This window comes from Siphateles boraxobius, unplaced genomic scaffold, assembly GCF_051911475.1.
Source record: "Siphateles boraxobius isolate OS27281-9 unplaced genomic scaffold, OSU_SipBor_1 11, whole genome shotgun sequence".
In the NCBI taxonomy this organism is placed as follows: Eukaryota; Metazoa; Chordata; class Actinopteri; order Cypriniformes; family Leuciscidae; genus Siphateles; species Siphateles boraxobius.
Window position 1 is genome coordinate 14,957,919 of NW_027508711.1, and position 24,569 is coordinate 14,982,487.

The 24,569-nt window shown below is 36.6% G+C and overlaps 1 protein-coding gene across 2 annotated transcripts in view; it reads right to left on the minus strand.

Moving 5' to 3' along the window:
• rnf121 (ring finger protein 121) overlaps nucleotides 1-17,383 on the minus strand; it is a 128,763-nt gene extending 111,380 nt beyond the window's left edge. Inside the window, exon 1 of one of the 2 annotated variants that reach the window (XM_077197415.1) lies at nucleotides 16,873-17,383. In XM_077197415.1, coding sequence (XP_077053530.1) covers nucleotides 16,873-16,950 — 78 coding nt within the window. In that variant the 5' untranslated portion in view covers nucleotides 16,951-17,383. The remainder of the gene's footprint in view (nucleotides 1-16,872) is intronic. The other variant, XM_077197416.1, reaches the window with a different exon arrangement.
• Between the last annotated feature and the right edge of the window lie 7,186 nt (nucleotides 17,384-24,569).

Sequence of the window (24,569 nt, forward strand, 5' to 3'; positions counted from 1 at the left end):
CACATACATGGGAGAGGTACTACAAATATACAGTATCTTTTTATGCATTTAAACCCATTTTTACCTGAACAAATGCATTCGGACAGAAAATTTAGGCGTCACGTCATTGACCCAAATTTTATTAATTTTAGGTACGTTAGGTACGTATAAAACCCGGGAAGTATCTCGTTGTAGTCCCATTCGAGTCGTTTTTGTAGGCATTAAACTTCCTGATTTTTAAAAGACAATATCTCTGCTTAATAACACTCCACTCCTGGTAATAACAATTGCCTTTCCATTGGGGTGGTGATTGTGCAGTGGATAAGACACATGACTTTGGTGTGAGAGACCCGGGTCGAATCCACTCTGAGACACCTGTGAGACAATGTGTCCCTGAGCAAGACACTTAACCCCTAGGTGCTCCAGAGGCGTGCGACCTCTGAAATATAGCAATTGTAAGTCGCTTTGGATAAAAGCGTCAGCTAAATGAATAAATGTAAATGTAAATGCTTACGTTGAACTTTCAGCGCAACAACTTTGCAGATACTGTTCATACACCAACAGCAACATTACACACTATTTAAAATGAAAAAAGTGAAATCGAAATCAACCACCCCTTTAAGATAATCCATGCATGCAATCACTCCCGTATGATCATCGAATCCAGATTAAGTTAACTAAAAACAATATTTCAACTTTACACATCCATACACATCCACACATCCACCCCGGCCCGTTTACCTTCAGGAGTCAGAAGTGCTGTGACTACTACTGTCCTCGCTTATGAAATCAGTCAAACGGCGGGCCGCGGAAGTGGAAGAGGATCGAGCGGGATTCTTTATTGCTGCCGATTTTCAGTCTCTTTTTAATGATAGGCCTTACGCATCTGTCAATCATCCCCGCTTGCTATTTGGGGAATGAACCCAGCGCTATGATTGGTCGAACTCCGCTTCTTTTGCTGTTGCTTGATTTGAGGACTGCGCGTGCCCAGAAGCATCACCGGGTTTTTGCGTAGTTTAGAGTGACAAATCGTACCACCGTACTTTGAGGTCAAAATTCGTACCTGCTACGCAAAATGCATACAGTATGGCAGGTCTGCATTAAGTGTTCTCTCAGAGCAGCTCTGGATATGTTCATGTGTTCATATCCTCATATTGAGAGACGGCAGACACTGAAAACACCATGAGTGTTGCCACGGGTACTTGAGAATGTAGTAGAGGAAACAGTGTAGCTCATTCACACATAGACCTACAAAACAAGCGGATTATATATTTATATAGCAGTCATTTATATTCACAGACCATGTCGTGATTTGAGCTCTACTTTAGATTTATTCATCCATCCATCAATTTGCGCATTTTACATGACATTTGCGTTATACTGTAAACTTCATTTTCATGACTGGATTCCTTGATTCCCTCTGCATCACAGAAATCCTTCAGCCATAAGCTATAAACGGAACATACCTTTATCTTGCAAAGAGGGATGGTGTTCTCGTGTATAGGTAAATATGTTCGATAAGTTTCCTCCTTTTGCAGCCACTTTGCATCCACATTTTTTGCTAATTGGATATCTGTCCTAGAGGACAACCACGCTTTCTTTTCTTTTTTCTATATCCAAAGTATTCCCATAATGCAAATTTTAACTTTTTCGATGAGGGATAAAGATTAGAGATAACAGCCTGACATTTTCTCCGCCGTATGTGTGTGGGTGGAGTGAAAGTATAAGTGGTCAAGTGGAAAGAAGTTGCTTAATGCGCAGGTGAGAGTCTCCGTCTGGTTTATTTTTTCCCCATAGATAAGCAAATGTGCATAATATAATAATCATACCGTAATATATCGTCATACCGGTACATCATTACAACCCTACCTGTGTCACATTTGATGTTTTTTTAATCTTATTAATTGTTGTGGTTACAATTTATTTCGATAGGTCTGCTTTAGACGATCTGCTAACCGCTCAGAGTCTTGCGGGTACCCGAGTCAGAGGGCGGGTACCTGACGGGTGAACCGCTAATATTTGATGTAACGGGTGGAATAATATTTACATTGTCATTTGCAGTGCAGATCGGGTCGCTGCAACTGAAGTGATTGACAGCATCAGTCATTAAGAGAGCGCTCTCGCATTCTGTGTATAATCTATTCTAAATTTAAATAAAAGGTTTATTTTTCATGCTGCAGAGTTTTAGGACAACAGCATTCAAATGCAGAGTGAATGCGCTAAAATATCGGTGATATAATATTATGACAATATACAGTCATGGTCAGAATTAATGGCACCCCTGGTAAATATGATCAAAACTGGCTGTAAAAAATAAATCTGCATCATTTATCCTTTTGATCTTTCATTCAAAAAATTGCCAAAAATCTAACCTTTCATTGAAGTAAAAGAATCGAAAGTGGAGGATAATCACATTATGAAATAAATGTTTCTCTCCAAAACACGTTGGCCACAATTATTGGAACCCTTTTATTAAATACTTTTTGCAATCTCCTTTTTTTAAGATAACAGCTCTGAGTTTCCTCCTATAATGTCTGATGAGTTTGGAGAACACCTGACAGGAGATCAGAGAACATTCGTCCATACAGAATCTCTCCAGATCCTGTAGATTCCCAGATCCATGTTGGTGCTTCTCCTCTTCAGTTCACTCAACTCATCAGGTCAGGGAACTGGGACAGTCATGACAGAAGCTTCATTTTGTGCTCTGTAACACATTTTTGTGTTAATTTTGATATTTGTTTTGGATCGTTGTCCAGATGGAAGATCCAAACATGGCCCATTATAAGATTTCTAGCAGAAGCCGTCAGGTTTAGATTTTTTATCTGTTGATATTTGATAGAATCCACGATGCCATGTATCTGAACAAGAAATCCAGGACCTCCAGCAGAAAAATATGCCCACAACATTAAAGATCCAATGGTACATTAAATTGTACACATGGGGTACTTTTTATCCTTGTGTGCACCAAACCCATCTAGCGTGTTTGCTGCCAAAAAGCTCTTTTTTTAGACCACAGAACCCTGTGCCGTTTAAAGTTCCAGTCATTCTGACAACTGAATATGCTGGAGTTTGTTTGTGGACGAGCGAGGTGGATTTTTCTTGAAACCCTCCCAAACAACATGTGGTGATGTAGGGGTTGTTTGATTTTTTTTTAATAGGCTTTCCGACCCCAAGACTCAAGTAATCTCTGCAATTCTCCATCTGTGATCCTTGAAGAGTCTCTGGCCACTCAAACACTCTTCCTCACCGTGCATTAAGGCAATATAGACACACGTCGTCTTCCTGGCAGATTCATAACATCTTTAGTTGATTGTAACTTCTTAGTTATTGCCCTGATGGTCAAAATGGGGATTTTAAATTCTTTAGCTATTTTCTTACAGCCACTTTCTATTTTGTGATGCTCAACAATCTTTTGATGCACATCAGAACTATATTCTTTGGTTTTCAGGGCTCCAGACTAACTTTTCCACTGGTTGCACTGGTGCTACCAATTTTCTCAGTTGGTCGCACCAGCATATGATTTGGTCGCACTTTTTTTTTTTTTTTTTGCTACATGCCATGGGATTAATCAATGCATGCTGATGAATAGTGGTTTTAATGGACCAAGGCTAGCAAAGGCTTTCTGGGTTGCAGCAGAAATACCTGTAATATATTAATTATCATTGCCAAATTTCAGGATTTTCATGGATTTTGGACGGTAATTTTAATCTGTAATTTTAAGCATTTTACATTTGAATTATATACAATCTATCTATTTACATTTGAATCATATTCTATCTATCTATCTATTATCATCTTTCTATCTTTTAAAAATCATTAAACATTCAAATGTATGCATTACATTTTAAAAGATTAGAGTATTATAATAAACTGATACAGATTTTTCGTTATCAAAGTTTATAGTTGTAACAAAAAGCAGAAATCTCACACTCCTTACCTTCTGCATTTTATAATTTCCTTCTCCTCTGTCAAGCGATCATGAGAGTAATCACTCGACAGAGGAAAATATAACCGCTGAAAAGACGTAGGAGGAAGGGGCTCTGTTTCGTGAGACCATTTTTATCATTTTTATATGCCTTAATTTGTGAATTCGTAATTGGCGCATTTCACCATCAGTGTGCAATGCGCGTGACGTCTACGTTCGTCAATAAATAAACTGCACGTGTCTTGCGGAAGAACATTGTAGACGGAACTTCTCTCCGTTAATGTCTATGGCGAGTCAAGCAGGCACTGGGCTACTCCGAAGCAGAGACGACCCAGGGATAAAATAGTCCGAATATAAACACTTATTATAGGCATACCGTAGTGATTCAGAATAAGTCAAAAACACGGTTTGGAAAATGGATTCATGATGTAGCCTACTCGTTCATTTTGAACATAAGTTACGGACTGCAGCAGCTGATACAACGGCGTTCTGTTGCTCAAGCGTCCACTCGCACAAATGCGACCACATAACATTTTAACTCGCACATTCTCAAAAAAAGAGAATTTGGTCGCAGTCTGGAACCCTGGTTTTACTCATTCAGATGGATGAATAAGGGAATTTGGCATTTGTGTTAACTCATATTTAAACTCCCGTGAAACAAGAAGTCATAGCTAGACAGTTTCATGTTCCTAGTCACCCTGGTGTGCTAAAAAATGGTAAACATTAATGGGAATATACTTCAGAGATATTTTACTCGTAAAAAATTCTAGGGGTACCAATAATTGTGGCCAACGTGTTTTGGAGAAAAACATTTATTTCATAATGTGATTTCCCCCCCACTTTCAATTCTTTTACTTCAATGAAAGGATAGATTTTTGGCAATTTTTTGAATGAAAGATCAAAAGGATAAACGATGGAGATTTATTTTTTATAGCCAGTTTTGATCATATTTACCAGGGGTGCCATTAATTCTGACCATGACTGTAGGCTCATTTGCCTATATATTCATTTAATTTATGGAGACCTCGAAGCATCCGTATATAGCCTATTTATGCACATTTGTTCAAAATAGCCTGTATGGGCATATTTTTCAGATATAGGCAAAAGATTTGCATTGTTTACACGACAGATGCACACTCATCTTTTTTCTTTTAATTCAGTGTCTATTTTTCTAAAATGCATCAACTCAAAATGCCATGTTGGTTTGATTGCTTGTGTTAGCCTACATGAGAAAATAAATAATTTTTGTCTACCTGCTGTAGATTTAATGCGGGTACGTTTCAGGTCTCTGTCTTTATGTCAAACGGGTAGAGTACGGAATTAAATTAGTGCTGCTGTCGGATAACGGGTTGTGTGTTCTGTTGAATACTGGTGGGTAGGGACACTATGTAGAGACCAATCGGATACTGCTTTACATCTGGAGCACGCTTGGATTGGATTGATCGCTCAGATTGACATGACTTCATTTACCGTGCGGCATAGAATAGGAGTGCACAGCTGAAATAGCGCTGGAAGATCATCACTCATCAACCACGATCTTATTACTTGTTACTTATTCTATGTAAATTATAAATATTTTACTCATGCAAGTAGTTCTTATGTTCAGTAAAACACATCACTTGTTTGGAGAGGTTTTTGGATTTTTTTAATAAAAAGACTACCATGGTTCCAAATGCCATAACTTTTGATTGCTTTGAGATAAACAAAATTTGGCCCAGATGCAGTTGACCTGATAGTGTGAACAAGCCAAAGCTGATTTTATGACCTGTGATACATAGGCTACTTTCTAATATTCATCATGTCAAGCATGAATAATAACAAAATAAATAAATAATCACTTTTTCAGGGGTTTTCACCAATGTTGTAACATAAGAACCTCCAAACATGATCAATTTCTTCACGGATTTCTCAAGGTTTTCTAACAAAAGAGTACCTCATACCCTTTTTTAAATATAATCCATTATTTTTTAAGTATACCCATTAAAACGCCTTCAGGGTGTGAGGAGTCAACAGAGAGCTTCCATTAGAGGTCGACCGATTGATTGTTCCAGTAATCGGTTATCGGCAAAAATCCATACCGATAGTTTTTCCGTGTTGCATCAGTTGCTGGGCCGGCTGAGAAGGAGTGTTCATTGTCATTATACAGTACGTGTACTTTGAATAGATATTTAAAGATGACCATCTAGAAGCATGTTTGCTTGGATTTATTTAAAATGGTAACACTTTACAATAAGAGTCCATTTGTAACATTATGGTTAATAAAAGTATTTATCATTGTTAATTTCAACTGCCCCCCAATAGATGTTTAACCATTAGTTTCCAAGAAAAGGCCTGGTCGACAAAATTTGAATAGTCGCTTAGTCCCACAAAAAAAGGACCCCACAGGAAGTAGCGAAATCACGCAGGCTGTAACTGACAGACCTTAACGGCAGGAAATCCAAACATTCGCCTATCATTCATCGACCTCAAATATGGCTTATCACTTGAACCAAGCAAGTGGTAGCAACTTTACAAGTCCGCTCGCTCTAATGTTAACCTAGATAAATTATTAGGCACATAAGTGTTTGTGGGGAGAGCGTGCTTACTGCATGACATACAGGCGCCAGTGAAATCCCTTGCATTTAACTTAAAATACTCCGTCAAGTAGACCCCAAAAAAGGGTCTACTTTTGTTTTTGTAAACTCACAATAACAACAAAATGTTGTGCTTTTGTAAAATAGATTGTTGTGTAAATTTTTATATTCTCATTGATTTTAGTTCCTTATCTGTGTTCTGTGCACGAGAACAGAGGACCCTGTTTTCTGTTGTTATGATTATACAGCTGGAGGTGTGTGTGAGACACTCAGCAGGTGGTTGGGCAAGTGACCTCTGACTTCAGAGGTGAGAAGAGCCCCTGCTTTTGGGGTAGTCATAAAGTTCCTTTGTTCCTCTTGTCTAAACAAGAGATAGAACAGTATAAGGCCCTGTCCACACGGAGACGCGTTTAGCTGTATACATACAAATTTTTTATTGGATCGGCGTTTCGTCCAGACGGATCCGGCGTTTTGGGAGACTGAAACCACTATTTTTTGAAACTGGGTCCCAGGGTGGATAAATCTGAAAACGACACCCTTGCGTCTTCGTGTGTACGGCCAATCCGTATATTTTGTGAAACGATGATGTCATCACCCCACGTGTCGACTAGTCAGACGCGCTGAATCAGTAGTCTAACACAGGGTTCGTACAGACTCTGTGAAATGAAATTCCAGGACTTTCAAGGATTTTTCAAGCACTACTTTTTGGGATTTCAAGGACTTCAATCGGCACTTATCAAAAAATATCTTTATTATTATTTTTATTTATTTCATTTTATTTTTTTACTCAAATTAAATATATGGTATCTGATGTTCCACTTCATAGAGGTCAATCCATTGACCAGCGCTGTCAGGCATGGAAAATCCCCTTAACCATTGAAAGGATATTGAAACTGATTCTTTTTCCATTATATATTCCAATATATATGATTGACCTGAAGAATGACAGTTGTATTATATACTTAATATCATGCTTATATTAATATCATGAGAAATAGCTCTATATCTCAGACGGGCTGCAGCGTTGATTAAACGTGAAAATTTTATTTTTTCAACAAAAAGAACACCACAATATTTTGAATTAGGGATGCACCGATACCACTTTTTGCAGAACGAGATACCGATACCGTAACCGATCCCTGAATTTTCACTGCATTTGTAATTTTTAAATTACAGGCGCTGCAGACTTTTATTTTGACGGGCGGCGCTGAGAACACCAGCACCTGAGAAGAGAACGGCAGCGCCTGAATCTGATCACACAGCGCTCACTCACATTCTCCGTCTCTCTGTCAGTCATATCTAATACTTTGTTAGACAGAACCGGTGGCTACAGAACTGGTAATCAAAGAATGTAAATGTTATGCGAAAAAGTAATGCGTTTGCTTTTATATTATTATAAGGCAAACAATCAGGCTAGAATACTTTCTCATTTACCGTCAACATTCAGCAAATGTGCATCTACATAATTTAAACAAATCTCTGAATATCTAATAAACATTTAATTTAACAAACCTTGCAGATTTAATCGAATCCAGCTGATATCTTGTGAAGTGTGCATTTGTAGCCTGCATAAATGTATTCCTGCGAGTGACGGTCAGTCCGTGTGAAGTGAGTAAATGCGAACAGAAGATCAGCTTCACAGGAGACGCGATCGAAAAACTTTAAATCCTTCATTTTAAAATATGCTATGCTATATCCAGTTGCCCACTGTGTCATTCATGTCGTTTTCACTGTGTGCTGTATGTAAAATTAGCGTTACCTTGTCAAAAGTCAAAGTGAAAAAAATATGATTACGAACCATTACTTTATTTGTGAAAAATACTGTAATAGGATTGCAGATTCAAGAAGTTGTCATCTAAAGTATAGGTCCTAAGCATGTTTATTTTAAATATTTATTAAATTTATCTAATTTATTAAATATATATATATATATATATATATATATATATATATATATATATACACATATACATACATATATGTGTGTGTGTGTGTGTGTGTGTGTGTGTGTGTGTGTGTGTGTGTGTGTGTGTATATATATATATATATGTTTGATATATAAATATAAATATCGGCTTTATATCGGCCATCGGCCACCCTGCTCTCTAAGGGCCCTTTCACACCTACCTTGTTTGGTCCGGACTTTCGGACTTTTCAGTTTGGTCCGAATCAAAATTGCAGGTGTGAAACCTCCCCCGGACCACGGTCCGGACCAAACAGATTAAATTTGGTCCGACTAAAGAGGTAGTCTCGGTCCGGATCAAAATGAACAAAGGTTTGGTTCGTTTCTAGTGTGAAAGCATTTCTGTATGGTTCGGACTTTCAGACCTTTCACAGGAAGTTCCGGTGGTTCCCGCATAGCCGAAAAAACAGAAGATTGCAGGAAAAATGAGCCGTACGCACATGAGGAGAGGAGGAGACGAGGTTTTTAATTGAAGTATGGTCTGATGACATAATTAGAAGTCAACTGTAAAAAATTCACACAAAAAAAGAGCTCACATGATTGCTTGCAGTCTTCTCCTCCTTTCCTGCCGGCGACGATAAAATGTTCGCACGACGAGGACGTTCATTTGGCGAATTTGAACTAGCCTTGTGTATAGTTGGTGCTGCAGGTAATTATGCCATAAAAATAACAATACAGTTGCAACGATATGCGTCTGTTCATTCATAATGTCAAAGTTACCCGCCGCATTGACAACACGCTGACGTCAGACGCACGTCCATTTACAAACCAATCAATGTCGAGATGCAGCCCACAAAGATGATGACGACAGAACGCAAGTATGTCACGTAAAGTTCTTTAGTGCGCTCGCATAATTGCAGTGTGAAACCAAACCAAAACTTTCTGAAAGTATAAAATGTATCAAAATGTGAACTTTGGTTCGGACCTTGGTGCGGACTTTCAGGTGTGAAAACGTCCTAAGATATCGGCATCAGCCATCAAAAAACCCATATCGGTCGACCACTAATATAAATCATATTAGTTGGCTTCATTTGTTCATCAAACATATATTTCTTTCAATTATTTTCATGCTTAATTAAGCCTGCTAAAATACATTGTATGAGCTTCAGTTACTGTACATTCTATTGCTCTATCATATTGTTTCTTTCATTGAATAGCACAGCACATATTTACACTAGAGCAGCTCCAGCAGGGTCAGTGCTGAGGATTGGGTCAGTGAAATATCAATTATTTAATCCAATTTTGATACTTCAACAAAAACTTCCTGCCTAATTAATGTGAATTTAAAACATTATTAAAGGTAAGCAGTCAGCAACAATATAAGAACGAATAATCAGCTAACAAATAAATACGATAGAACAAAGAAAGGCTACAAATGAAATAAACAGTCTTTTTAGAGTTTTTCGGGTAGATCTAACAGGTACAGAAATTTGAATAAAGTAATAAAATGTGAAAAAATTGCATATTCATTACTGGATAAATTAAATATAGATGGATCTTTTTGTAAAGTTGAACAGGGTAGCCTATTTAGTCAAGAGCAGTGAGTAATTTAGTTGTCCATTGTTTAATTAACATTTAAACAGCAGTGGGTTTGTTAAACTGCCCCTTTAAGACCGAACGCACGGAAGCATTTGAACATGGCTACTTCACTTCAGATATAACTGACTTTGTTTACTAGGATACTCGCCAAGATGGGCGTTTTTACATAATTTTGTGTGAATTCGTCCGTACAAGCGCAAGACGTTCAGTATTCGCGCGAGGAGACGCTGGTTTGCGGGGAGCGCGCTGATGTTTGCGTTCATGAAAATGCATTCAACAGAACTGCGCTCTCTCTCGTCAGTTAACGTTAATAATAAGCTACATGCCTCGTTTTATTGTCTTTGCCATTGACGTCCGACTGAACTACAAACCTTCCACTGATTTCCTTCAAAACTTCCTTCTGTTTGAAGGGATGTGCTCGACCAGCTTGCGCGTCTGTGCCGCTGCGCGCTCAATCCACTGCGCGGTTTCCTCTGATCAGCGCGCGCACCACAGCTATGTGTTACTATACACAGGCTGCCTGGGAGGCCTATCGGTTGTTGGTATCGGAGCATTTTTACTTGAGCTCGGTATCGGTGCATCCCTATTTTTAATAATTCAAGCACTTTTCAAGTACCTCTTCAAAAATATGGCTGTTTTCAAGAGTTTTCCAGGACTTAAATTACAAAAAGTCAAATTCAAGTACTTCAAGCACTTTAAGCACCTTGTACGAACCCTGCTAACAGCAACAACAACTGCGACTACTTGCTTAAGTTCATGCTTCAAGCTACTGAGCCTCTTTTATTTATTTATTTATTATTTAGGCCTACTTTAATTTATTTTTATTTTATTTCTTTATTTTACTTCTTTATTTGTTTATATTTCTTTCTTATGCTATGATGCTTGTATTTTGTCTGATTAAGACATTTCGTATTTTGTAGGGATGGGCATTTCAAGCAAAAATAATATTCGACGATCGCTCAGAATTATTTGATTATTATTCAAAAAACGCACCTCTGCCCCTCATGCTCACCGGTAACACAGCGTTCACTCCGACATAAAATTTCTCTGTACTGTAGGTCTACATGTTGTAGCCATTAAAGAAAAGTTAGTTTCATATTGATGTTTAAATAATATGTTATTTTTTAAATTTCATACATGTTGATAATATGAAAAGTGAACAGCGTGAGTAGCCTAATCATAAGATGCGCAATATGGAGACACATCATTTTGACCACTTCATTAAGTTTTGTTTTATATAAAGCCTTTCTTTAAAGTGAATTTTGTTTTGTATAAATTGTATCCTAATTTTAATCAATGTTTTATCAACCAATTGCCTGGATTTAATAAATAAGAAGCAAATATAGCAGACAATAGCCATCAGGACACGGAGGCGCCGACGCGATATAACTTGCATCCACGTGAACTGGCGCTGGTCTCATATATGAACAGACACTCAGAAATATATCTAAGCTTGAAATGTCTACTTTTAAACAAAACAATTCAAAACGAAAAGAAACAGACAACTCTCTTATAATCCGTATGAAGTGTGCATTTCTCTCTATGAGCACCTTCACCTACTGCGAAGGTGGCGAGTCAGCATCGTCACAGAAAACACTAGTATATTGATAAATAATTAAAATGTCTCCTTTCATAATGATTAGGCTATTTGCCGGTTCTTTGTGGCATGCTTTATGCGTCTGCTAACTAATCGAATATCGTGACTAATTCCTATTTTTTACCAGGCCATTTATGGTTTTTCATATTGTTCAATAAAGTTCTTGGTTAAAAAGAAATAAAAAAAAGAAGCTACTGTTCCTAATATTAGGCCTATTGTATACAGCGCGCAAGGTTTATTTTTTTTAAACATTTTTAAATTTTGTATTCATTTAGCTGACGCTTTTATCCAAAGGGACTTACAATTGCTATGTATGTCAGAGGTCGCACGCCTCTTGAGCATCTAGGGGTTAAGTGTCTTGCTCAGGGACACATTGGTGTCCCACAGTGGATTCGAACCCGGGTCTCTCACACCAAAGGCATGTGTCTTATCCACTGCGCCATCACCACCCCATATAAAGGAATCAACACAATCTTCATACTCATCCAACACGGGGTTCGAACTTGGATTAGTAACACATGGTTTAGCAGACTGCGCCACTCAGAGGACATGGTTTATGCGCAGGTTTATGTGCAAGTCTTCTTCTCTGTATTTAGTGTATCTGTGTCAGAAATACAGCGCCTCATACGGGTCTGGCATGTAAACTACATCGGTTTCAGTCGGTCTCAGTGGTTTCGTGTGTACGCAGATATTTCTTGAGACGGCGCCGTGTTTACGGAGTTTTTTTTTAGAACGAGGAAAAAAAAGATTGGATAGGGAAAGCTCTGGCTTCGTGTGGACGTGGCCTAAGACTGCTGGCATCCCCCTGTTCTGGGTCTCATTCCCCCTGCAGCTGGACTGTGGTCGGACTGGCAACTATTCTTGCAAGAATAAATCTTTTAAAATACAATTTGAATTCTGATGTCTCTTACGCTGTGATGCTTTTTGTTTAATAATTGTTTTTGCCTCAACATAGATTCAACATTTAAAATACATTTTTACATTTTAGAATATCTCTTAACATTAGTTAATTCACTATGATCTTGAATGATCAAGTTATAGCCTAATGAATATATATATTTTTTTATATTTAAAAAGTACATTTTCATAGTTGAGTACCATTTTTCAGTTTCTATAGGCTAATAAAGCGCAGCACTATTTTATGTGTTATGTTTTTTTTCATTCAGTATCCATTTTAAAAACTATCGTTGATTAATCTGTTATCGGCCGCCCAGCGTGGTCCAGCCTAGTTATTGTTATCTGTAAAATCCACCATCGGTCAACCTCTAGCTTACATATTATATAAAGCATGAAGTCTGTATCAGCTGCAAAAATCCTGATCGGAGCATCCCTAGTGGACTTGTGCATTTACATTATCCCAAATGTTTCCAAAGTTTAAATCCAGAAAATCAGAAACTAGTCTCAGTACCAAGTCCGTAATAAAAATTTAAAAAATGTGATGCTTTGAGCGCTGTTGAGCGGAATCGTAACACCTCTGATTTGCCCAGTGTTATCATGCACTCATCAAAACATGTCTGTGATTGCCTACAATGATCAGCGCTTCAAAAACATGTAGTAAATATACATCAATGATGCTCTTCACCGAGCGCTTGCACAAATACACACGGGAGCGTTTGAAAGTAGGTGTCTATCAGCAGACCGGTCCACTGGTAGAAGCCTGCTTGTGCTTTCAAATGCTCCCGGTCCCGCTTTTTAAAACGCATTCAAACACTTTCAAACGCTCCCCTGCATTGATCGTTGTAGCCAATCATAGGCATATCCGATGAATGTGTAAACACAACGGCCAATCAGGTGTTTACGATTCTGCTCAAAAGCGTTTAAAGAGTCACATTTTCATATAGCTCAACATGGTTAGTCTTATTGTTTAAATCTCGTTTTCTTGATTTACCGCGAGTGAAGGGACCCACGCATTACAACATAATCTAATCAGGCCGATTTTGGGCCCAATTCTCCCCTTCCCACAATCATTATAAAATTTTCACTCATAAAAACAAAACTGTTAAATCTATGATTGTTTTATCGTCATGTTTGTGGTCTCTCACATTTAAAAAATCTGATACGATGTGGTGGTGGTGGCGCAGTGGATAAGACACATGCCTTTGGTGTGGGAGACCCGGGTTCGAATCCACTGTGAGACATCATTGTGTGCCTGAGCAAGACACTTAACCCCTAGTTGCTCCAGAGGCGTGCAACCTCTGACATATAGCAATTGTAAGTCGCTTTGGATAAAAGCGTCAGCTAAATAAATAAATGTAAGAATCATTTTAGTTGGCGTTTAGTCGACTAGGTGACTTCAACACAATGGAAAAAATATATAACCAGAAACAAATTAGCTGTACTATTTCAAAAAGGAAGAGCGTCACAAAGCTCAGTGCAAGTAGTCCATTTGGCTATTGCCCTTAGATTAAAAAAAAAATCAGTTCCGAACCACAGTATTTATCCTGTATTTAGGGAGCATATAGTGAAAACAAAACTGGACCCAAAATGGATCCTTGTGGGACCCCACAGGTAATGGGTGCTGGGAAAGAAAAATATTTACCAAATTTCACTGTAAAAGATCTTTGCTCCAAGTAAGCGATAAAACCATTTAAAATCATTCCCTGGATCCCAACAAACTGTTTTAAGCAGTTGAGGATTAAATGGTAAATGGACTGCATTTATATAGCGCTTTAACAGACCCATGGCCACCAAAGCACTTTACATATTGCATTCACATTCACCCATTCACTCACTCACTCATTCATACACCGACGGCGGTTTCATACAAGGCGCCATCCAGCTCGTTGGGAGCTGCTGGGGTTAGGTGTCTTGCTCATGGACACCTCGACACTTGTTCAGGTGGAACCGGGGATCAAACCACCAACATTAGCACCAACATTAGCCATGTTTGTATTCCTACAAACCGGAATACAAACATTCCAGTTTGTAGACAACCTACATGAACCACTAAGCCACTGCCACCCACAATTAAATGATCAATAGTATCAAAAGCTGCTGAGAGATCCAAATAATTAATGCTACATGATGATTACCTGCGTCACTGAATAGCCGGAGGTCATTTACAGCCCTTAAAAGGGCTGATTCAGTACTATGCCCACATCTTAGAACCAGATTAAAACTCGATTGAAAAATCCCCAAAACAACCGTTCTCCACCCACGGTTCGGCAAGCACTTGCACCGCGGTTCATCTTGAATCTGATGACGCATCGAATAATATGGTTAGTTGAAAATAATGCGTAAAACAGACGGACAGAGCTTGGCTAATGTATGTTTCTGTCGATGGATACACATTCTGACTTCCCAATACATTACAACAGAAATAATCAAAAGACATGGACAAAACAATCACTCTTTGTAAACTTTGTTCAATGCGAGTGCCATATGCTCTAATATGACCAGTCATTTACGGCATCATCACCCGGATGTTGATAGCGTGCAAACGCAGGTGAGACCTGAACAGCACACGTTGTTATCTGTGTTTAAACTAAACTCATTTAAGCATCGCCAATTTAAACACTGAAGAGCAAGACGACGCAAAAGAGAACTCTAGATTTTTTTAATTTTTTAAAAACTGCACTTTTGAGGAATCTCATTTATTTGATGCTTAAATGAAGATGAAAGATTCAAGACAATGTGAGACTGCATGCGTTGGTTGGTAATGCATAGACGGACAATCAAAATAAAGGCCCCTCAATATATTAGGGGTGTAACGGTACATCAACTGCGGAAAGATCCGTAGATCACATAGCATTACATTTAACTCAGGCAGCACCAGGTCGACAACAGCAGGTTGGTTCGCTAGAGAAATGAACTCTAGAGAGAAGCATTTTGTAGCACTATATTAGCCTATTCATTATATTTACTTAACTTGTTAGTAATGTTATTATTATAAATATGTATTATTTAATGTATGTTTAAATAAATGTGTCTTGAAAACTACTTATGATAGCCACTGTGTAAGTGATTAGTCTATATTTAAAAAATAAATGAGTAGAAAATTAACTTTAGAATTAGATTTAGAAGTTAATGCAAAACTGCCTTGTGCAATTTACAGTACTTTTTTGTGTTGATTATTATATCTAAAATAAATAGCAACTGAATTTGTGTCCTCTGTTGTTAATTGTAATTAACCTTATTATAATAATGTGTAATTAAGGGCTCCCCACATAGTTTACAGCATTAGCTAAGATATATATTTTTTATCCCTTTATCCTTATTTAAACACATATACACATTTGTGTAAAAAAAAAAAGAAAAAGAAAAAATGAAAAGCAGCATCAATTTTGTGTTTAGTTTTCTCCCCCCTGCTGTAAGGAACCAGGACTTCAATACCAAGGTAAGTACTGAACAGTCATGTTTGTGCACCGTTACAACCCTAATATATATATACACACTAGTAACTGTACATATTATATATGTACATATAATATAGTACACTGTAGTAACTAAATTGTAGTATACTATAGTATTTACCACACTTTGGATGGAAGACCATACCCAGTCCAGTGAGGATTTCAGGTCTCTTTTTTAAGTAATTCAACTTACTAGCTCATGAATGATTGGTCAATAGCAAGTAAGGCAGCTGCTTCAGCATAACGGTAAACTAATGTCACTGTACGCCAGCTGTAAACCTGCAGGGTTTAGACCCAATCAATTCTTATCTGCATGCAGATTATAGACAGGTTTTGGTTGAAAGGATGGCCAAATACAATGACAGGGAAGACATGGCAAACCCTGCATGAAAAGGGAAAGGGGGGGGAAAACAATTATAATAATTAAATAAGACTTATCGGAAATGACACAAAAAAAGTGTTTTAATATACCAGTAATATATTAATTTGAGTGTTTATATGTTTGTATTTCAGGAGCTGCCAAAGCCAGATTTTCCTGCTTGACTGCAATGTCAAGTCACTGATTCTGCTAAAAATTTGTCCTAGTTTAACAAATAATAAAAGTTAAACAACGCAGTTAAGAACAAAAAGATAAAAATTATTTTAAAAAGAATGAAATTAATAGCTTCTTATGATGTTGTTTGGTGTTATTCGTTTTTGAGGATTTTGCATGCATTTTATTGGTACATGTTTGGCCCTTGACCTGTGCTGTTATGACTGTCATATTGTAGTATCATATACTACAGTTTATAAGACCCCCGTTATAATGTGATTATTAGACATGAGTGATCATCAGATTCAACAAACATTCAGCTAGCCTCGCGCTCTGTTTCCATCTTTCCATCTACAGTTTGTAACTTCATCTACACACATCTATCTATGTAACGCTATAGCTGTTATCCAACCTGAGAGGCGTCGTCAAGATGTCCGTGTCCATGGTTGTGTTCCACACCGTCAACCTCCACCTCAAACACCCCTGCCATCTTTACACTTACAAGCCGACTGTTCAAAACACTTCCGGGTTACACGCCGCCGTCGCCTTCTTCGTCTTCTACTTCTTTTTCCGCTTTTGTGTCAAGAAAACTTAATATTTTGAATTTCCGCCTCCTACCGAGATGGAGTGTAGAACATCAATGGAAATAAAATGGGGAAAACCATACTAAATTCTTTTAATTTGATTTGTTGTTTTTAAATAGTCTAGTAAAACCTTAGAAACACGTGGGGAATTTCTTAGTAAATTCTGAAGTGACATTTAGATGACTTGATTTGATTTTCAAGGATGAGTCTTTTAGCTCTTATCCGACGCAGTAGGCCTACACATGCTCCACTCACACATGCCAACCCTCCCGATTTTTCCGGGAGACTCCCGAATTTCAAAGCCCCTCCCGAAAATCTCCGGACCGACCTTTCTCCCGATTTCCACCCGGACATCAATATTGCTACACCATCCGTCATAGGGCGCCGTTTCAGACCGAACAATAATAAAAGTTACACCTCGAAGTCAAGCGCGGCAATCAGAACAGAAAAAGAAGCAGAAGAAGGGGAAAAGGAAGAAAGAAGAGACCATGGCGAATAAAAAGACAAAATATGCCTGCAAATTCCTAACTGAATGGAAAAAAGAATTCACGTTCATCCAGGACAGCTCGAAGGGGAAGGGATATGCTGCCTGCAAATTTTGTAGATCAGACTTCTCCATTGAACACGGCGGCCGAACGGATTTAACTACACACATAGGGTCAGAAAAGCTGGGAAAAGGCTGCGGCAATGCAACACCGGTCACAGCCCAGTATTTTGGGCTGTTTGTGATATATATATATATATATATATATATATATATATATATATATATATATATATATATATATATATAAAGAAAAAGAAACAAAAATTTTAAAAAAATGTACAATAATAATAATAATAATAATAATAATAATAATACGGGGGGGGGGAGAGGAGATACTATCAATTAGAGTATGTTAGGACAAGAAAATGCGACAATTTTAAAAGGGGGTTTTTGAAGAGAGCACAACAAGACAATGTTTTCCTTGCTCTGGCCTTCTCTGAAACAGAAAGCTTTTGAAGGTATTGGTGAAATTCGTTGAGAAAAAGTTTGAATAATGGCTTATGATTGGAAAATTTACATTTATGAATATGAAATTTTGCTAGGATAAGTAATAGATTTATAAAGTAAAATTCTTTCTCAAAGTTTTTCTTCAAATTAATAAAACCAAATAAAACATGTTTCCAAAATAAAGAAAAATGAGGGTACACAAAATCAGTAATATACCTGCAAAAGCTCTTCCAAAAAAAATTGGTATAGGCCTAATTACAGTCCTAAAATAAGTGTACAGTTGTTTCATCTTGTTCATTATAGAAATCACATTTTATGTCAATGTCAGGTTTAACCTTTTTAGGTAACCTTTCACTGGATAGAATCTATGTATTAAATTAAATGAGACTTCTCTGACTTTATTTACAATAAGGTATTTATGTGGCAATAACCAAACTTTTCTCCAGTCCACAATATTCACAAAATTGCTCCAATAGGTAAGATTTGGTTACAATATCTTTCTGAAATAGAGCACGAATGGACCTATTGCTAGAATATGTTCTAAACAAATCTTGCCATTGTTTGAGTGGGATCAAGAATTGGTGGTGAAGTAAACAAAGTCCTATAAAGCCTCTAAACAATGCAATAACACCTGTGGGAATAGCATCAAAAAAGATGGCAAATTATCTAGGCATGACAGGAAAATAAAATTTATCCAGGAATTCGGCATGTATATAGACACCCATCTTCTTTAAAAAGATCACTCACTAATGTGATATTGTTATCATGCCAGTTTGAAAAAATAAGGACTTGTTTTTATAGAGAATATTATGATTGTTCTTTTGCCCGTTCCTCTACCCACTGAATTGCAAACACAACTGCAATCATTTCTCCTGTGTAAACAGACAAATGATTTGTTGTCCTTTTATTTATTAGGTAATGGTCGCTGTTGAAACATGTTAGCTCAGAATCTGGTTGCTTTGTGCCATCAGTGTTAGCAAACAATGATTGTATTTATGGTCTAAATATTGCCTCGCTACCATCTGCTTTGAAAAACTATCAATCTACTAAAAATCTATGTTTATCCATAATTATGTTTTTCAGCTAGAGATTGACTGAAGGAATGGGAAATAACCAAGGCGGTATAATAAGCATAGCCTATGACTTGATTTGATTTTCAAGCATGACTCTTTTATTATCCGATGCACTGTAATAACACATGCTCCACTGTTTCTGTCTACATGTGCTACACGTGTCTGTCATGTTTTCCAATAATATGTAAATGCTGATTAAGTGCAGCAGGCTATCTATGGCAGCAGGCTTAATAGGGAACATTTAATATTCAACGATATTATTGATCTGCCTGAACTGACACCATTAGCTATATGAGAACCGAACTCAGCTGGATGATGACATAATTTTTTTTTTCCAGAGCGGCTATGTATATAAATTAACCACATTAATAACTTTAACCATTACTGAATTTACTTAAGCTGGATTATAACGCTAATTTCAGTTAAATCTGCTCTATAGCAACTTTGTTGCATTATTTTTCTGTTGTCACTGTAAAGCTGCTTTGAAACAATCTATAGGGCCTAATGTAAAAAGCGCTATATAAATAAAGATGACTTGACTTGACTTGACACAGACTGTGATGACGCGTTTGGGCTTATTATAAAAATGTAAAAGTTTGGAAGTGTTTTTAGGAATCTATTCTTGTGTAAAAAAAAATGAGTTTCCCAACAATAATAAATGTTAACTGTTTAGGTCATGTGTTTCATCTTTCATAAACATATCAAATATTATATTTTCCTTTGTTAATACAGGTAAATCAAATTTAGGAAATAACGCAAATCCTCCCAAAAGGTACAGGCAAATTTACAATCATAAAACAGATGTTCTGTGGTTTCAATCTGATCAACACAAAAAGAGCATTAACATCAAGACCAAATCAACATCTTAAAAAAATTCTAGATGGATACACTCTATTAAGAATTTTAAAGTGCATTTCTTTTGCTTTTGGTGCAACTGAAAATTTAAGATATCTTGTTCTTAAAATCTTAACACTGGTAAAATATTGAAAGATTGAATTTTTATTTGAAGAAAAAGGATATAATTCCTTAACAAAGTCTTTCCGAATTGTAGTATTGGATAAATTTAGGTTAGTGAGAGAACCTTCATTCACCAAAAGCTTAAGGAAGACAGGGGGTTACATTAATTTAAGATAAATTGAAAGACATCTGAATTAGAGATTGTGGGATTGCTTTTATAATGTCATACAACTGTTTTCTGTCGAATAAATACAGTTTTGAACAGAAAGTCTCAAAAGACAATAACTCTGGTATTATATAATATATGCATCACAGACCATATTCCTTTCTCCCACCAATTGGACTGAAATTATGCTTATAGATAATGTTCCAATAAAGAAAAACCTGTTGATGAAACATTGATTACTTAAGAGGGAGTTCTTTAAGGTCATAATCACATCTAAGGAAAATATTGATGCCTCCTAAATATTTGATTGGGGATATGAAATCAAAAACTATTTTAATTTTTCAAAAACGATCTTAGCCAATTCGTTTTAATAGTACAATGAATACATTCAATATCAATTGCTTTTAGCCCTCCTTCTTCATAATCTTTTACCAAAATTTATAATTTATTTACCAAAATAATACATTTATAATGTAGTGTGTTTTTCTTTTCCAGATTAAATGAAACAAAATATATGATAAAATAAAAAAGTTGGCTTGATTTCTAGCTTTTAGTGCATTATTAGGAAATGAGATTGAGTGAGACACTGTAAATGAGTCTAGAAATGCAATAATAGAAATATCTATTTGAGACCACAAATTCAAATAAGATTTACACTTATCTTGATTATTCCAGGTGTTTAGATTATGAGGTATTATCCTTTGTAATATGTTTACCTAGGTATTTAACAGGAATATTGTAAAACGAAGTTATGAATTGGTAATAATTCACTTTTTTTTTTTTTTCAAATTTAATTTTAAACCAGACGCCCTAGAGAAAAGCTCTATAGTTTGGAGAATTTTTGGGACTTGGTTAATGTTTTTCATGTATATGGTTGTGTCATCAGCCAATTTTTCAAATTCAGAATTTTTTTTAAGAATGGAAAGCATTTCCGCTACACCAATAAAGAGTAGGGGAGAGATGGGACAACCTTGTTTGATTACTTTATCAATTGAAAATCTTGAAGATGTACCCTGAGGTAATATAACTGACCTATTACTGTCCTTATAAATAAATTTGACAAAATGAATAAAATTCTCCTAATCCAAATAATAAAAGTACGAAACATAACATTTTGTTAAATTGTGTCAAAAGCTATAAAAAATTCTATAAATAAAATAAAACTTAATTTTCAACCAAATAATTCTAATCCAATAAATCGAGCACAAGTCGTATATTATTGTGAATTGAACGCCCTTTTAAAAAACCTGACCGTGTCTCTGAAATAATCTGTGAAATTCCAGTTTTTTATCTGTTCAAATTTTATAGACATTATTAAGCAGGGTTATAGGTCTAAATTTGTCTATTAATTTGGTTTGGGGATAAGAGTGATGATAATCCTTTGGTTGTTTTTCTCATAACAAGATGTTCTCTTATGTTTCACTTAACATAAAGATTTTGTTAAAAGGAAATCACTGTTCCTTTTTTAGTAAAAATGAAAGGGCACACTGCTTTCTTTTCCAAGAATCTCATTCTGTTGACATGGATGAAAAATTCTGGTCAAACCAGTGATAAAATACTTTTCTCTCATGTTTCTAATAAGTCAGCAGATGTTGCTATACTTTTAAACAATTTTCCTGGGAAAATATTCAACTCTTGTTGAAGCTATAGAAAAGCTCATCTCCAGAATTGAATGGTTGCTTTTGTCCAAAGCTCTGTCTAATCCAGAGTTAACCCTGTTACCATTGATGTAGCCCACATGTTCTCATGTCACAATTATGTTCTGTCTTGTCTGCACCTGTTCTTGTTAGTTCCCTCGTTTATACTGTGTATATTCTCCCCTTTCAGTTCAGTCCCTTGTCGGTTATTGTTCGTGTCTATGTGATACACGCTGTTGTGTCCTGTTCAACTACCTGCGCACATTAAAGCTTTGCTATATTTTTGGATCAAGCTTCATCTGTCTGCTTCATCAGCCAAAGCGTGACAATTTGTAATAAAATAAAATCAAACCATATTCTGTTAGTAGGCTATACATGTTTTTTTTTTATATGGAATGATTAATAAATTATAATTAATTTTTTTTTAAAATTAGGTCCCTCCTCCTCTGCACAGTATATCTCTGTTGGTGGCTTTGTTTGTGAAAATGAATGTTTATTTACTATCATCACTAGGGACAGAAAGCTCTCGGACTAAATCTAAAATATCTTAAACTGTGTTCTGAAGATGAACGGAGGTCTTATGGGCTTGGAGCGACATGAGGGTGAGTCATTAATGACATCATTTTCATTTTTGGGTGAACTAAACCTTTAATTTGAATTAATTTGGAAAAATATAGGGGTGGTGATGGCGCAGTGGATAAGACACATGTCTTTGGTGTGAGAGACCCGGGTTCGAATCCACTGCGAGACACCAATGTGTCCCTGAGCAAGACACTTAACCCCTATTTGCTTCAGAGGCGTGCGACCTCTGAAATATAGCAATTGTAAGTCGCTTTGGATAAAAGCATCAGCTAAATGAATAAATGTAAATGTAACATGCCACATTATTAGAGAAAATAAGTTTTACGCCTATACAAAGATCATGGTGCAAAGGTGTTAAGTTATGATGCTTGAACAATGTATTTGGGCTTATTCAATATTTAAAGAATTAAGACAGTATTTGGAATTCCTTTCCCAAATATGTATTCAAGCAATTGGGTGACCTCTGAGTTTTATTGAATTGTAATTATTCAATTGAAAAAAATACTGACTCATAAACAAGCTCTCATGGCATGGACACTCTGTCAGGGTTCTGTCAATTCTGTGGTTTATATCTTGGTGACAGAGCTCTGACACTCCCGGTTTGTCATGTGTTTGTGTTTAGTCTGGTCTGTTGTGAGCACATGGCTTGTCATGTATTTCCTTGTGCCATGTGCTCTCCTGTCAATTGTCTAGCCCCGTCCATCTTGTTATCTCATTATTGAATCATTTTGTCCCACCTGCCTGCCTCTTTACCCTTTTATGCTTGTTTCCCTATTTAGTCTCCCTGTGTTTGCAGTCCTGTGCTGGTTCGTTGTCCAAGTTGTCCATGTTCCTTGTGTTTCCTGATTCTGCCTGTTATGGTTTTCATTTTCCCCCACGAGGGAGTTTTGTTTGTAGTTTGTTTACTAAATTTTACGTAAAATCAAATGTAACTTACTGGCAACAAATAGCCAGCAAGCTATCATTTTACTGTGATATTTTATATAAATACTGATATTTTATATAAATATAAATTACTGTAAAACTAACTACAGTAGTTTTAAGCATAGGCCTACAGTAAAACAAAGTACAGTATTACACTGATTATTTTTATTATTTTATTAATTATATATTCAATAACACCAGTTATTGCTTCACATCAACAACTTTATTCAGGTTTCATCTTTTACATTTCATAGCTGAACTTCAATAGAATATACAGATTTACCAGTATATTGGCCATATTTCATCAATGAACAAATTACAATTTAAGCCATACCCGTAAAATCTCAGTAGCCTAACCCTTTGAGCCAGTGGAAAAAAAATGCTGGAATGGGAAATATTAAAATAAATGTTTGAAGAGTTAAACTGCCTATAATTGACCCTTCGCTAAGCCACGCCCGAAAACGGCCACTGGCCAATCGTGTCTTAGCAACCGTAACTAGGCGCGGGAGGTCTGGCAAGCTTTCGAGCGAGGGAAACACGCCGAAGGGTTGTGGGAGTGGAATTTTTTTCTTTCCCGAAAATCTAAAAGTCAAGGGGAGAAATGATGTGCGTGGATCAAGCAGTGTGAGACCACATTCACAACTAAATGTCGACAGGATTAAAAAAAAAACACTTATTGCTTGGAAGTTGGAAATAATGACGGCTCTTTGTTCATAATGCATATATTTTAACGTAAAATAAGACGATTAAAGACAAGACGGAGGCTCACTGACATACTTTAAAATATATTTCAGCATTTTGTTATTCGACGGCCTAACGTTACCCCTGACTGAGTAACTTCAACACAATCAAATCGCGGCTCTCACGGTGTTAGTGTTATTCCACAAGATTTATGGATAAACGGTTTGATTTACAATTATTAGATTATTTTCACATTCACTTATCCTGCTGTGCACGAACATAGCTGTTCCTCAATTTGTGTGTTTCCCATTTGAATGGTCAGCGAATGAGGCGCTGCTGCTTGCACTGGGACTATAACGTTAGGCTTTAGCTTCAATTTTTATGAAATTATCATGGAAGTTTATTCGCTACTTGGTTGCATATTATGTCGTGGATATATCCCTCGAATGCATACTGCAGTCCCTTTTGTCTTGCTCTCAGATATTTCACATGTTCGCCAAAAATGACATAT